The sequence below is a fragment of the Falco rusticolus genome, chromosome 4 (assembly GCF_015220075.1).
Source record: "Falco rusticolus isolate bFalRus1 chromosome 4, bFalRus1.pri, whole genome shotgun sequence".
Classification (NCBI taxonomy): Eukaryota; Metazoa; Chordata; class Aves; order Falconiformes; family Falconidae; genus Falco; species Falco rusticolus.
This window is the reverse complement of record NC_051190.1, coordinates 100,696,470-100,710,288: the sequence shown is the minus strand read 5'-3', so window position 1 is coordinate 100,710,288 and position 13,819 is coordinate 100,696,470. Positions and strand designations below refer to the sequence as shown.

Here is a 13,819-nt window from a genome sequence, read left to right as displayed (position 1 = left end):
TAGTACATAGTGAAAATAGGATTATTATGAAAATAAGCCAAACTATATACGTTTATATTCAAATTATGAATGTCTGTAAATAGAAAAAATATGGAGTAGCTGAGGCTTAATATGGTTAGAGTATGCTATCAGTGTTGTACATGTCACAAGAAAGAATTGTTTATACCTCTGTTACTAAAATTTGGAAATAGTCTTATGCTGTTCTCGCCGTGCTTCAAACTCTACAGAGCAATATTTTTCTTTTTACTTGTTTTTCAGCACTTGCTACTAGCAATAAAGTTTATCATGGCATTTGTAATTCCGGATAAACCAAAACATATCCAGATAAAACTAGCCAAATTGGAATTTGAATCTCTAGAGGCTCTCAAACAACAGGTAAGAGCAACTGAAGTGTTGGTGGCCTGAAGGAAAGATAAACCAGGGAGATTCTGCTTTTGTTTTACGTGGATAAATGTGTATATCGTGGGGTTTTCAAATTCCTGTTTACACTGTATTAAGATTAGCTAGCAAAACTGTTCCACCTCTACCCCACAGGTTGTGGTGGCAGAGCTGGGGTGTCTGAGTGGGTTTTGGAACAGTCACTATTCACAGTGTACAGCACAGACTATTAAATAAAGAGAAAATAGTGCTGGTTTACCTCCACACATTGGATTGTAAACTATAGCGTTTCAAATGATGCTTCATTTTCTGTTAAACCATCACTGCTTAAAAGTGGAGCAGAGAGCTGGAAGTTGTAACAGATTCATCTGTCCTTTCAACCCACCAATGTGTGTCAGTCAACAGCAGAAAAATGGTTTTCCTTTTCAGACAGCTTGAAATTCCTGGTATGGTTAGTAGTATAGCAGCTTGTAATGTCTGTTGTCCTTATGTGTGCAAACATGCTTTGTTTATATTGTCATTTGTAAAGGACATTGGGATCTATAAAACTTCCTTTAGTCCCCTGGAGGTGTTTGTTTTTGCAGCATTAGGATTTCTTTCATTGCTAGAACACAATCACAAATAAACAGTTAAATTGGCTCGAATATAAGCAGAAATTGTAAACAGGCTGGACATGTTTAAAATAACTGTGTTGAGAACTAAGTATGTATGATAGATTGGTAATGTTGCCTTATTTTACTGTCTATACAATATACTCATTGCATAAATAAGTATATCGTAAAATATACCTTTTATTAACAGGCATTCTGAAGCAATTTAGGAAAATAAGGAGCTAGATATTTCTACTGAAAACTTCTGTTTTAACAAAACATTCCATAGAGTGAGTGGTGGAAATCACAAGACATCAAGAATCATATGGGATTTGCTCCAGTAGGATACAGAGATTCTACAGACCTGGTTTTGCAATGGCAACATTCTTTAGGAGTTTCTGACCGTACCATGCTAGGTAGGATTTCTAAGCTAGCTTCCATATCAGAAAAAACAGACAAAACCGCAAACCAGCATGGAGCTGCAGAGATGTGTTCACCTATTTATCGTTAGCTCACATATTTTTACATTGCAGTGCATGGTTTTACATGAGCATATTGGTTTTGTGCTCCACATGCAAATGTGTAACCTTCTCTATACTGTTTTTTGTGTGGAATGGTAGGTTACTTTCTAAAACCTCTACCATAGCTGCATGTGACAAAACGATCTCTTAATTCTGGACAAACCGACCCTGTAAACAACACACTGCCTTTTCTAGTTAAAAAGCCACAGTTTTGTTTGACACTAGAACATTGCTGTTGAGGTCAGCACTGTCTTCCATAATCAGCCATAACAAAATAGAAATTACCATTGAATCTAATGCCTGGTAGTTTTGTTTTGCCTTTTTCTAGTATGTTGATATGATGGTGCCAGAAGCTGGTCATGGATCTCCTGTACTTTTTAGATAATATTAAAAGGAACAGGACTACATTTCTATTTTAGTTGTTCATTCTTTGTTTTCATTTTGCAGACAGGCAAAACTAGGTCACCCACTGGAACATTAAGCTCAAGTAAATATAGTCCCCTTTTGGTTATAATATGCCAACTGGAATATACACAGAATCTCTTTCTATATGAGTGTGCATGTCAGCAGTCAGGACTTCATCTCCTGGTCAGTCAGGACTTGCATCTGTGCGTTCCCTACAAAATACATGTGTGATTCCCAGTTCTGCAGGGTTGTTTCATTGATTCAGTGGTTAAAAGTTAGTCTGAATTTTAGTAAGAACCAGAAGCCTGGCAGTTCTCGCCAAATACTTCCAGGCTTCCTACAGGATTCAGGATGGTGGCTAGTTTTCAGGTGCCACTTTAACAACAAGTGTCTACCATCACCTTTTTAGATTTCCTGTGATTGATACTGTGCTATGTATCCCATAGACACATAGAGATTTAGGCTTTTTCTCTGGTCCCTTAATTTTTTGAGTGAAAAATATCTGCATTCAAAAGTAATACATTGGCAGCACAAAAAGTTACCAAAGCATTTATTTTAGAAGCACGTTTTCTAGTTCTTCCTCTCATAACTGAGAGTCATCATGGTAATGTATGATTTATATCTTACTTTCAAGCAAAAAACAGCCACAAAATCCCCCAAATCAACTTTTTAGAAAAACAGACATAAAAGTCTGGGACAAATGTGTTGTGGTATCACATGTTAAGGAGAAACTTGGGTTATATATTTTTGTGCAAATATGCATCACATTCCTCTCTTGATGCTATCCAGACATGCATGCCATTGTGTTTTATCATATGAGCTTTTTGAGTACTACGGTCTTGCGATGTAGCTATTAGAAGTGTCTTCTTCTAATCATCAGAACACCATCAGACTGTAAACATCTAAGATTTCAAAATGGATTGTTAGGCTCTGTGTATAGTGTGTGGAAAGAAAAATGGCCTAATACAGCTGCTCTGAACAGTTGTTATTGATTATGCTTGGGATCCTTAACGTTAGACAGTGTGAACACTTTTACGTTTTCGTTAACGTTAACCTAATTGCTTTTTAACTTGGTGCGGTGGGACTGTAACTATTCTGTTCAAATCCATTTGAAGATTGAGTTAGTGTCTGTTTGAAAGGCATTTTAGGGAATCTCAGCTTAGTAATAGAGATGAATGATCATCATTAGAGCTTGTTAAAACCTCCTATACGGAGAAAAATGCCACGATTAAAAAAAAATCATTGTATATTGGAATGGAAGTCTTGTTTTGAAGTTCTCAAACTTTAAGCAAGGTTGTTAGGAAGTTTGGAAATGTTTCTTTGAAACATTTCTTTACATAGTTTGTGTTAACACTGTTGAAAGGGAGTGGACTGTTTAATGGGTTGTAATAAATTGATCTATTTGGAAAATACTTGTTACAATACACTCAAAGTATCATAACAAAGTTTGTTGATATAACTCAAGACAAAATACTTTCCTTAATTTGGTTTCAGAAAGGTTAATGCGCTACATCTGTAGACTTTGCTTCAAATTGCCCTGATGTCCTCCAGCGTAAAGAATGGTAGGCTGGTTAGACTCTGTTGTTGTGGGGGGGAATGTGGATCTGGATATTTGCAGAGGAGCAAGACTGATTCCATTCACACTCCCTGAAGTGTTGTCACCTGGAAGGAAGCCTGCATGCTGGGCAACTAGATATGGGTACTGCCTGCTACTAGGGTGATGGACCTTTTTCTGGTGAACACCATAGTCTTTCTTAGGGAAGTAGCCAGCTAGTAAAGTGGGGTGAGGTGCCTGAGACTCCCCTTGCTGCTTTGCAGTACTCTGCTCTGTGGCATCTATTTCTTGCGAGCACAGAAGCATGCCACGCTCTTTGGTCTAGTTCCTATTTTAAGGAAGAGAGACCAAGTATAGGTGTGCCTGTGAGCAGCAAGGGAACAGTCAGACAATTCTTCAGTGGTTCAGGAATTACCATAGGCATAGGTGAGGACCAGTCCTGTAAAACTAGTGGGAAGGCACTACCTGGCATTTTCAGGGCAGTGACACTGAAAGCTGCACTGATAAGCGTTTTAGCTTCTAGACAAACAAAGCTTAATGAATAGACAAAAGGCCCTCATGGCTGGAGACGAGTCAGCAGTCTATCCTTATAAAAGGTCTAAGTTCCAGAAACACAAAACAACCGCAGCTTAAATAGCATAACTAGCATTTTGTGGACTAGATTACAGTCATGTTTTCAGGTACTACAAGACTTTCCCACTATTCTTCCCATTGAGGCAAATATCAAATTACTACCTTCTTTCTGCACTGAAACTAGACCCAGGCAAAAGAAATGAGAGACAAAGTAGGGGAAAATAATTATTCATGAAATTGTTTTCTGAGGATAGAATACAGATTGTAGCAACTCCCAAGGTGACATATAGCTATGAGTAATTTTTCAATGAAAAATAGTTTTAAATGGTGTAGGGAATGGGTGTGTCTTTTAACGAAGTGCAACTACATAGACAGCATTGGTAGTAGCTCTGAAAGCAAAAGTTTATTAATGTAAAAATGCTTGTGTTTTTTTATGGTACTTTGCATTTAAAAATCTGAAATAGATAAATTAAAGATGTTTTTCTTTATAGCATCTCCTTCGCTATCTCAGCAGAATAAACATAGCCCTGACAGCAACAAAAGAGAAAAAAATTTTAGTCCCAGAGTTTGCTTTTTCAGAGGAACTACAGGGGAAAAAACCTGTCCTTAAGCTGGAGCAGAAATGCAGGTGTGGAGGATTTTTTGGTCAGTGCATCCCTTCCCAGTTCCGTCCCCAGCCCTTACTTCCAAGGTGACCTAATTTATAAACATGACATCACTCCTGTGCTCTAGCTTCCTTTCTTAGTGTTCTAGCTATTGGTGTCCAGTATCTTTTAATAGGAATGCCTTTGCCTTTCTATAAGTGAAGTCTTTAAATGCATCCTCTGAAGAAGCGTGTCCATCTGCTGGATATCTGATGTCCATCTGCAAATGCTCCACTAGGAGACTCCAGATAGATAACATACTTGTGACCAAAGGGCCTGGTCAGCTGATTGACAGTTGTCATTATTCCTCAACTGCCAGTAATGAAAAGGGTCAAGCTTATTGAACACCAGTGTGAAAATGTGCCTTCTTTATCCTCCCTGCTGTATTTCTTTTCAGAGTGAGATAAAGCAATGTGGTCATTCAGCCTGGGTCAAGTGGAGAAAGACCTTTTGCTCTTTCATGCAGTATCTCCCATGGTGGTTGTACCACCTACATACAATTGTTTAGTGGCAGTGGTGTTGTCTGAATATGCGTAAACAATTGCTTCAATTGCTTTGGAGTGAGATGTAGGTGTTTGTAAGTCAGTAGCACTCCTTCTTAATGATTTCCAGCAGAATACCAAGTTTTCCAAAGCAACAGTAGGTACAACATTCATTAGGATTTCTCTAGCAATATCATCCATTTCCTGAAAATTGGGTCTTATGTCTCCGTTCCCTCTCCAGGAAATGCAAGAAATGAAGAATGCTGTGACAGATCTCTGAATACAATCTACACTGACAAAAAACTTCTTTAAAATATGATAGTGTGTTAATTAGCTTCTTTTTGACAGAGATGGTGAGACAATGACAGAAAGAGACAAGTGTCTCTGCTTCAGCACAGTCATATGAAAAGTTTAAACTCCCTCATTCTGCAGGTATTCTAGCATGTAAAAGTTGCTGTTCTCTGTAGTAGAAACCTTCTGCTTCAAGTAATTTCAGTGCTTTTAACATTTCAATTCACTACACCGCAGCAGCTCTAATAATTGCAAAGCTTTCTGGTTTCTGACTGCAATGGCTGGACTTCGCTGTTTCCCCTAGGAATAGTACCCACTAGCACTAATCTCATCCTTTCCAGAAGGAATACACTGAGCTTGAGTGTGCTGTTCTGTCTGGCCCCTGTCCTGTCAGAGTGCTTAGCCTCTCTGAGAACAGCTTTCTGTAGCTCAAGCATCTCTGAACAGCTTTCTGTAGCTCAGAGCACAGCAAAGAGATACTGCTAACTTAGGGCTAAGCTAACTTCTGCACTGGGCAACATTGACACTTGGTTCTTGCACCTCTTCAAGCTGTTGTTCTTGCAGAGATTTTCTATTTACTAACATGTCTTTGTGTTTCAAAGATATGACTGTGGATGTGATGGGCCAACATAGCTGCTTGAACTGTCAGTAAGTCTCAGAAATGACCCTTCTTTTTTGGCAGGGAATGAAAGAGAACAGGACCTTTTTCTTTTTTTTTTAACCATTTAACGTTGGGAGAGCATGAGTTGCTAGTTAACATCCTGCTTGCTTATCTTGTAAAATGGGAACTGAAAACAGTTTTTGTGAGGCTGAAACAAACTCAGTGGATTTCTGCCTCATTCAGTACTATAGATACCAGAACTCGAGTGCTCAGAAGAGGGCTACCTGTAGCTTCAGGACTACCCTCAAAACACCCACTACTGAAAATAGAATCAGAAGCTCATTCTGTGCTCACAGGCAGTGCTGAGCAAACTTAAGGCTGCAGTCAGACAGCAGGAAAGGCAAGTAGCTGAAATGAAAACTTTTCATTCCAGTAATCAAAGATTTGCAAAACAACCTGTAGGAAAGGCTGTTGAAACTTGAGCCCAAACATTGAATTTAGTTTAAAATAGAATGTGAATTTAGGTTAAAATAGAATTAGGTGAAATAAAACACTGCTTTATGTTTTGACAAAAAAAAAAATCCTTAAAAATAATATTGTTTCTAAAAAAAAATATTTTTAATCTCATTTTTTTCCAGAAAAAATGTTTGGCTGCACTTTTTTTGATAGGCTTCACTGGTTTGTGTAATTAGACATAACTCACAGGTGATGTGAAAATGGAAACACGTTGTTTCTATAATCACTGTTGTTTAGTATAGGTTTTTTTAAGAGTCCAAGCCTATTAATTCAACTTTGCAAATGGGGTTTTTCCCTATTGAGTAGTCAGAATGCTTTCAGACATGTCAATATCACATTTACATGTGTTTGGTAGCAGCAGGGATATAATGCAAGTAAGATTAATTTTATTCTCCTAACATTTTTTTAAGCATAGAAAGACTCGCACCCAGTCATAGGAAAACAGATTGTTTTCAAACTTAGTTTTGCCAAGTGTATTGTAAACATGAATTCCTTTAATGCTGGCCCTTTCTTGAGGGTATGTTTCTGAACATTACTTTCAATATAAGAGTGTTAGCAAAACCAAAATAAATTATGATCCTTTAAGAAAAAAGTAACATCAAAAGTCCATTAATTTAGGAAGAAAGCTTTTGTGTCTCCATTTGTAACTTTTCAGCTGAAGGTGAGATGACACCAAGTCTGCCTGGTTTGCCAGTAAGTTAAACTTTTAAATATGGGGCCATTGAGAACTAACGGTATAAATATAAACTTTTAAATAGATATGACTGTAACGTGATGGTAGTTGATACTTTTGCATGCTCCTATAATAGGAACAGAAGCAAAGAGTACACCCGCTTCCCAGCAGGTGTAATTTTCTCTTCCAACAATCCATTCATTCTCTGTGCTATTTCCAGGGTAAAATTGTCCATCAAGTTGTGTTTCTGTAAAAGCTGAGTCTCTCTGGAAAGAGAGCCTGTTTTACCTTTCTCAAAGAGTCTGGTGGTGGAATGAACATCAGTCAGTTTGGTCCTGTCTTTTTCCCTGACATCCCAGGTCATTGACAAGATATGATCTCAACAAGGAAACCTGGAGTAAGGAGACAGGATAAAAACTAGGTTAACATTGCTTCTACTGTAAGAATACTGCAGCTACATGAGGCTTTCATAGTTTCAGAACCCAGAGGGGATTCCAATTATATGCGAACTGGTTTGAATACAAGGGAAGAGGCTATTCCATTTCCCATAGAAATGGGAGTAAAGTGCACAGTGAGATTTGATTTCAAGAAGTCTGGTAACAAGCTTTCAACAGGACATTCATGTGTCTATAGTTACAGACTTCTAAATAATGGTTGTATCTGTTACTGAGAAGATGAAGGACTAGAGTGAGAGAAAAAATGAAATCTCTTGTCTTGCTAAAATTTCTTCAAAAGAAAAGAATTCCAAAATTTTACACTTAACATGATTTGATAATGAAATTTTCTTTATAAACTGAACAGAACTTGGTGATAAAAAAAAGTAGTATTTGTTGCAAGCAGCTATGGACTCCTACACGCCTATCACATTTTAAACATCCTTTTCCCTATGTCACCTCAAAAGATCCCAGTGGACAACAAGCCTTTAAAGGAAATGCTAGTTTAATTGAAATAATTAAATTTGACCCTAGAAGCTTTCTCTATGAGCAGGAAGATAGCAAATAGGATATATCTCGACTTCTCAGAGATGATGATTTCAGTAAAATTTTAGATGTTTAAATATGACTGGATTACCACCCCACCCCAAAAGATAATCTCAGTCACCCTGTTATCTTTCTGAGACTAACGAGATCAAAAAGCAGGAATTCCTGAAAAAGAGACAAAAATTTAAAGAGGGTTCATGTCAATGTGTTGCTAGTGATGGCACTCACACCATGACTGAGTGTTTTTGTACGTGCTGTGCAGCCTGCTCGTGAAGATTCTAAGAACAAGTACCCAATATGATGTGTTGCCTACCAGCCACTGGGGTTTATTAATGTTGAACTTGAAAAAGTCTCTGTGTATGCTGATGCTGCCTTGAATGCTCATCCTGTTTGTTGTATGAGAAATTGCACTCCCATATATGTCTGCCATTTCAGTGAGGTGGGTAAGACACATGCCAAATAGGCAAGTCCTTGCTGTATATATGCTTTGATAATTTTTTGTTCTGAAGTGAGATGTAATTCTTTGTCTGGATAACACAAAAGGAAAAAGAAGTGTTTTATATGTCTAATTTGTTTAAATTACACAGTGTCCATGAATACTTTATTACGTTATATATACAGCTTAAGTAGCACTTGCTTTTTATATGTTAGAGTAGTCCTTATGCAAATATTTTTGAAATTTTCATTATGGAGTACTTTGCAAAAGGTAGTTTTGTGGACCATTGCTTCTTGCACTCTTAGGTACCTTCCCTAAGTGTCTAGAGCTGCTATATTTGAAAATGTATTAAGAGGGGTGATTTTCAAGAGATAAGATAAAAATTAGCACTTGTTATGTTCATTCTGTGTTATTTTCCCTATTTTTCAGTCTGTGTTATTGACCTGAATATCTATGTTAAAGAAGTGCAGTATTTTAATGGGTAGGCCACAGCTTTTTTTTTTTTTTTTGTAATCACAGATATGTACAAATGAACCAGATATAAACAGTGTCACCAGTGTATAGATACAGAACATCTTTGCTTAATTCACAAGAGACGGCAAAATCCCTCAGTACAGTCAAGGACTGTGTTGCTGAGTAAGAGGAGACATTCTATAGACATTTTGATGCGTCCCCTACTGAATTCACTTGTAGCACTGTCTTTTCTGATACTTTCTGCTGCAACTATGGCTCAAGATTCAGTCTGATAAGGGATCTTTTATTGCAAAGACCAGTCCATTGACCATCACAGGCTGGACCCTATCCTGTGTGACTTGGATCCCTATCACACAAGCAGTGACAGTTTGCGCAGCTAGCTCTCCAACTACCACTCTGCTGGTACTCACTAGTACTGTCTGTTAGGATGACTTTTTTTTTTTTTTTTTTTCTCCCCTCTGTGAGCCTTCTCAGTGTCAGCAATGAATTATCTTAAATCACTAACTCCCTTATCCTCTCATCTAGTTGTAGTTGAGGATGGGTGGGATTGTTGGCCTTTATTATGCAAAGCTAGACAGAGGAGGACTGCATTACAGGGGGTTTCAGGCTTTGAACACCTCTGGCTCTTGAGGTGTTTTACTGGGGACACCTGCCTGGCAGGTGATGCAAGTGATTGACTTAGTCAAATTACTGTTCCCTAGGAACCACTGAGGTCCCCCAAGCTGAACAACATATGGCAACATTTAGGTTTTGGCTTGGGGGTTTTGTGCCACTCATAATTTTCTAGAACAAATTATCAATTCATATTTAATTTACGTTCTTGTAATTTATGCATGTTGTTTGGCCAGCTCAGTTTTGTCCACTTGCTTCTTTTGCTGCTTATCAAAATCTGTGATAGTTCACAAATCTGAACATAGTAAAATTTGTGCTGACGAAAGCCTTCCAAGTGAACAGACAGATGAGGAGCAGCTTGGTCCAACAGAGGTGGTTTTATTTGCTTGAACTCCAGTGCATTAGAAGGCTTCTGCAAACTCTACATATTTTCGTCTGTGTTAGCTGGAAAGTAATCAAGTTTGACATGAGTATCTCTATTGTATCAGAATAGACACCACTCGCTTGTTCATAGATACTTAGCGAATGTGTTCTATGTCAACACATTTTCTAAGACCTGCTGTATCCATAATATAAGGAACTTTGCTATTGATGTCTTGAATAATTTTACCCCTTACCAATATCTGCACTGACACCTAGACTACATTTAAACATGACCTGTAAGAGTTTGTGATTTCACAGAATCACAGACTGGTGTAGGTTGGAAGGGACAGCTAGGAGTCATCCAGCCCATGTTGAGCTGCTTGGCGTAGCTGAAGCTCCTTGTGGACTAGGAAAGGTGACATTTTTAAGATAAACATTTCCTCTAGATGGACACTTTGTGAGAGAAGGTTTTAGGATTTTTCTCCTATTTGCTTTGGCAGAATAAAGAAACAAAATTCATTATTTGTTTTCTGGGACACATTGAACTGTAAGTGAGACTTTGAAAACCTGCCATGCATGTATAAAAACAAAGAGCCCCACCTCTGTCACTAGTAGAGCTGTAGGTGTCTAACTGCAGATTGAATATACATGTGTGGCAGGACAGCACCAGCAAAATTTAGTCTGTGTATTTCATAGGTATTATAAGTGAAGGAAGTAGTATTTTCACTAATTATTGTGTAAGCGTGGTGGAGAGATACTGTTCAATGATGGTCACTACTTGACTGAAATGAAATTGGTAAATGATGAGGAATGGCAGAACTTTGATCCCTTAACAGAGCGTGACAGGATGTCCAGTGTATGAGGAAGGAGTGGAGACAATCTCTGCATGTGAAGGGAAGGGAGATTGTCCCCTTTTCTCCCCATCCCAGATCAGGCAACAGAACCATGACCCTGTGCTGAGTTACTTAGCTAGAAGTGGTCGTATGGGGTATCTGTTGGAAAGAAGTTTTAACTTGCGTTTCTCTCCATTTCATGTGTATGCCCTACCAAAGCAACCTGCTAGCTTCCGGAGGAGGGGACTGGTAACACTTGTATTCCCCAAGGAACTACCTTTTGGCCTTTTTTAATCTGTTATGTAAGATCAGGAAACCAGAAAGGAACTGTGGTGCCATAGCAAGAATGCAGGAGATGAAGACTGGGAAGTCTAGAGATTAAGGTCTTGGAGTCTTTCTGGCTAATGCACATTTAAGATGATGTGTGGGAAGAAGTGTGTATCTACCATGGGTACGCTCATAAGCGTTTTGTGCCAGTATCAGCAGTTCATTTTAATACACCTACAAATGATTCTCTTGAGTTATGTGACAGTCTCAACCAGCAGTTTGTAACCTTTTCTGCCATAATATAGGGGAGATTGTTTAGTGATGTGAGTTTTATAAGGCTCGTTTTATTTAGCTTGTCCAGAAATGGGTTGAGAGATGCCTTGTTATGTAGGTATGTATTTAGTAGTGCATGGAAGGATAGCAGGAGACTTTTTAACCTTCTTGATAAAAAGAAAAGTAAAGTGGTACAGTGACTGAAGTTAGATGTAACATGAAGGAGGCAAAATTTTGTATCTGTGATAATAGGTGAATGTCGGTCCAGATTAGAAATGGAGTGTATCAGGGACAAAACAATCTTTTATCAAAGACGGTGTGCCATTTCTACCCGCAGCCATAAACAGATGTCTAGGAGAGAGCAGGGAAGCGTGGCAACTAGGTGTTGTGCTTCTTCCTAAAACTCTCCTACTGTCCACTCTGTTTTTAGCTCTGATTTTTCTAAGATGGATGCAGTTTCTTTGTGTTTAGTGATCTTCAGTGATTTTCTATTCCATGGTGGTGTTCTGTCTCCTGTTGAACCATTTTTAGCTTTAGGGTCCACAGTGTCTTTTGGCAAGAAGTGCTACAACTCATTGTTCTTGGTGCTAAGCATGTGGGTTGGCTATTTGCAGATGTCTTAGTATATTCTAACCAGGTTTGGTGAAAAAAGTATTTAGATTGTACAAGTGAAAGAAGATACTTGGCTGAATTGTCATGGAGGTTCCTTGGCTTCTGGAATCCATGAATTTGAATTTCCATTATTTTATCTTATGGGCTTTGTGGAAAACATGGTGACCTGATTTGCTCTTAGCTTGTTAATGATGCTTGCAAATGTGCTTTAAGACAATTAGTATAATCAAATCATGTGCTTCAGAGCTTTAGTTAACTCCTTTTTTCTTCTGTTTGTATGTGGATGGCCAAATAATGTGAATTGGTGCAACGAGTCCTCTTTCTTGGAGGGCAGGTTAACATTTTGCTAACACAATGAAAGCCAGATTATTATCAAATTTGGGAAAATTCAAGTTGGCAAGGTTCTTGTAGCTTCTGGTCTTCTGCTATGGTATGTTATATGAATCAACTTAACCTAATCTGTTCCTTGCCACCATAGGGGGGATATTGGGAAAGTACGCTCAGTGCCTGTCCTTTTCTCATAGAAAATCATTTAATCTACCAAAAACGGAAAAGTCTGTGAACTGTCAGTTTGGTAGTTCTCATTAGATGAGTTATGCAGGAGTTGTTGGTGGTTGATTTTATGGCCTGTTGTGTCTTAGAAGTATGGTGAGCAGCTATACCACAACACAACAAGTGACGTTGTTTAGTTTCTTAAAATAGCTAAGGTCATTTCTATCACTTGGGTCTGGGACGTGTAAAAGTCCATCTTCCAAACTCTGTTAATTTTATAGAAGGTTTATAGGAATTGGTTTACATTGCTTAATATATATTGTTATTTTCACGTGTGACTTGTACAACATTGTGTTGTGCATCTAGAATTTTTATTTCATTATAAATATAAATTTAAATATTCCATGAGTACTTAGCTATATTGGTTTTTATGAGAGGCATTTATGTGTAGAAGAGTCAAGCATTTGTTTCATGAGAGGAGCACTCACAAATGCTAAGACGTTGAATCTTTCTGCTGTTTGGGATCTCCTGCATTTCAAGGGGGGCACTTTGCTTATGGAGTTCTGATCAGTGCCTCCATAATGAATAGCGAGATTTCTACAGCCCACGCTTTCTGCTTAACAGTTGAGTTGCATCTTTCCTTTGTAACTACTGTATGCCTTTATTTATTTTCTTAAAGGCTGATTTCCCTGGAGTAGATGCCTTAAAAGTTACTGTCTTTCTACTCATGGGTTGTGTGCATAATGTTTTCCAGCAAACATTAATCATAGCCGGTAGCTTTGAGGGCAAAACTGTTGCACTAAGATAAACATTTGAGAGTCTGCTTTAATGCCCAAAGCCTCTTAGCTTTTTTAGGTCAAATTATCTTGTATCCTCTGACTGTGTTTCTAGGCATGCTACTGCTAAATGCTACTTCTTTAATTCAAATTCTGTGTTGTTTTGTTGACAAGGTTAAAGAAAGGGTATCTCACAGTTACAACCCAACTTCAATGGCAAGAACAAGGTTGGGGTTCTACTTTCTTACAGATGGCACTTATTAAGAAGAATTCTAGTTGTTTTATACTTACAATATTACCTATGCTTTTTGTTTTTTGTATTCTGCCAGTGTCAATATAATAATAATGGTGGAAAATGAGGATGTTCCATTACAACAGTGTGCTAGAAGTTAAAATTTTTGTTGACCAGAATGTATGAGTTAGTCATTTACACTTCTGGTTTTCTGTTGGACTTAATTTTACAAATACTGCT

General features: G+C 38.0%; 1 protein-coding gene across 2 annotated transcripts in view; it reads left to right on the top strand.

The window, feature by feature from the left end:
- The window catches only part of ANO10 (anoctamin 10), a 130,028-nt gene that overhangs the window by 84,908 nt on the left and 31,301 nt on the right, over positions 1-13,819 (top strand). For both annotated transcript variants that reach the window (XM_037383060.1, XM_037383061.1), the window contains exon 12: positions 259-375. In XM_037383060.1, the coding sequence (XP_037238957.1) occupies positions 259-375 (117 nt within the window). The remainder of the gene's footprint in view (positions 1-258; positions 376-13,819) is intronic.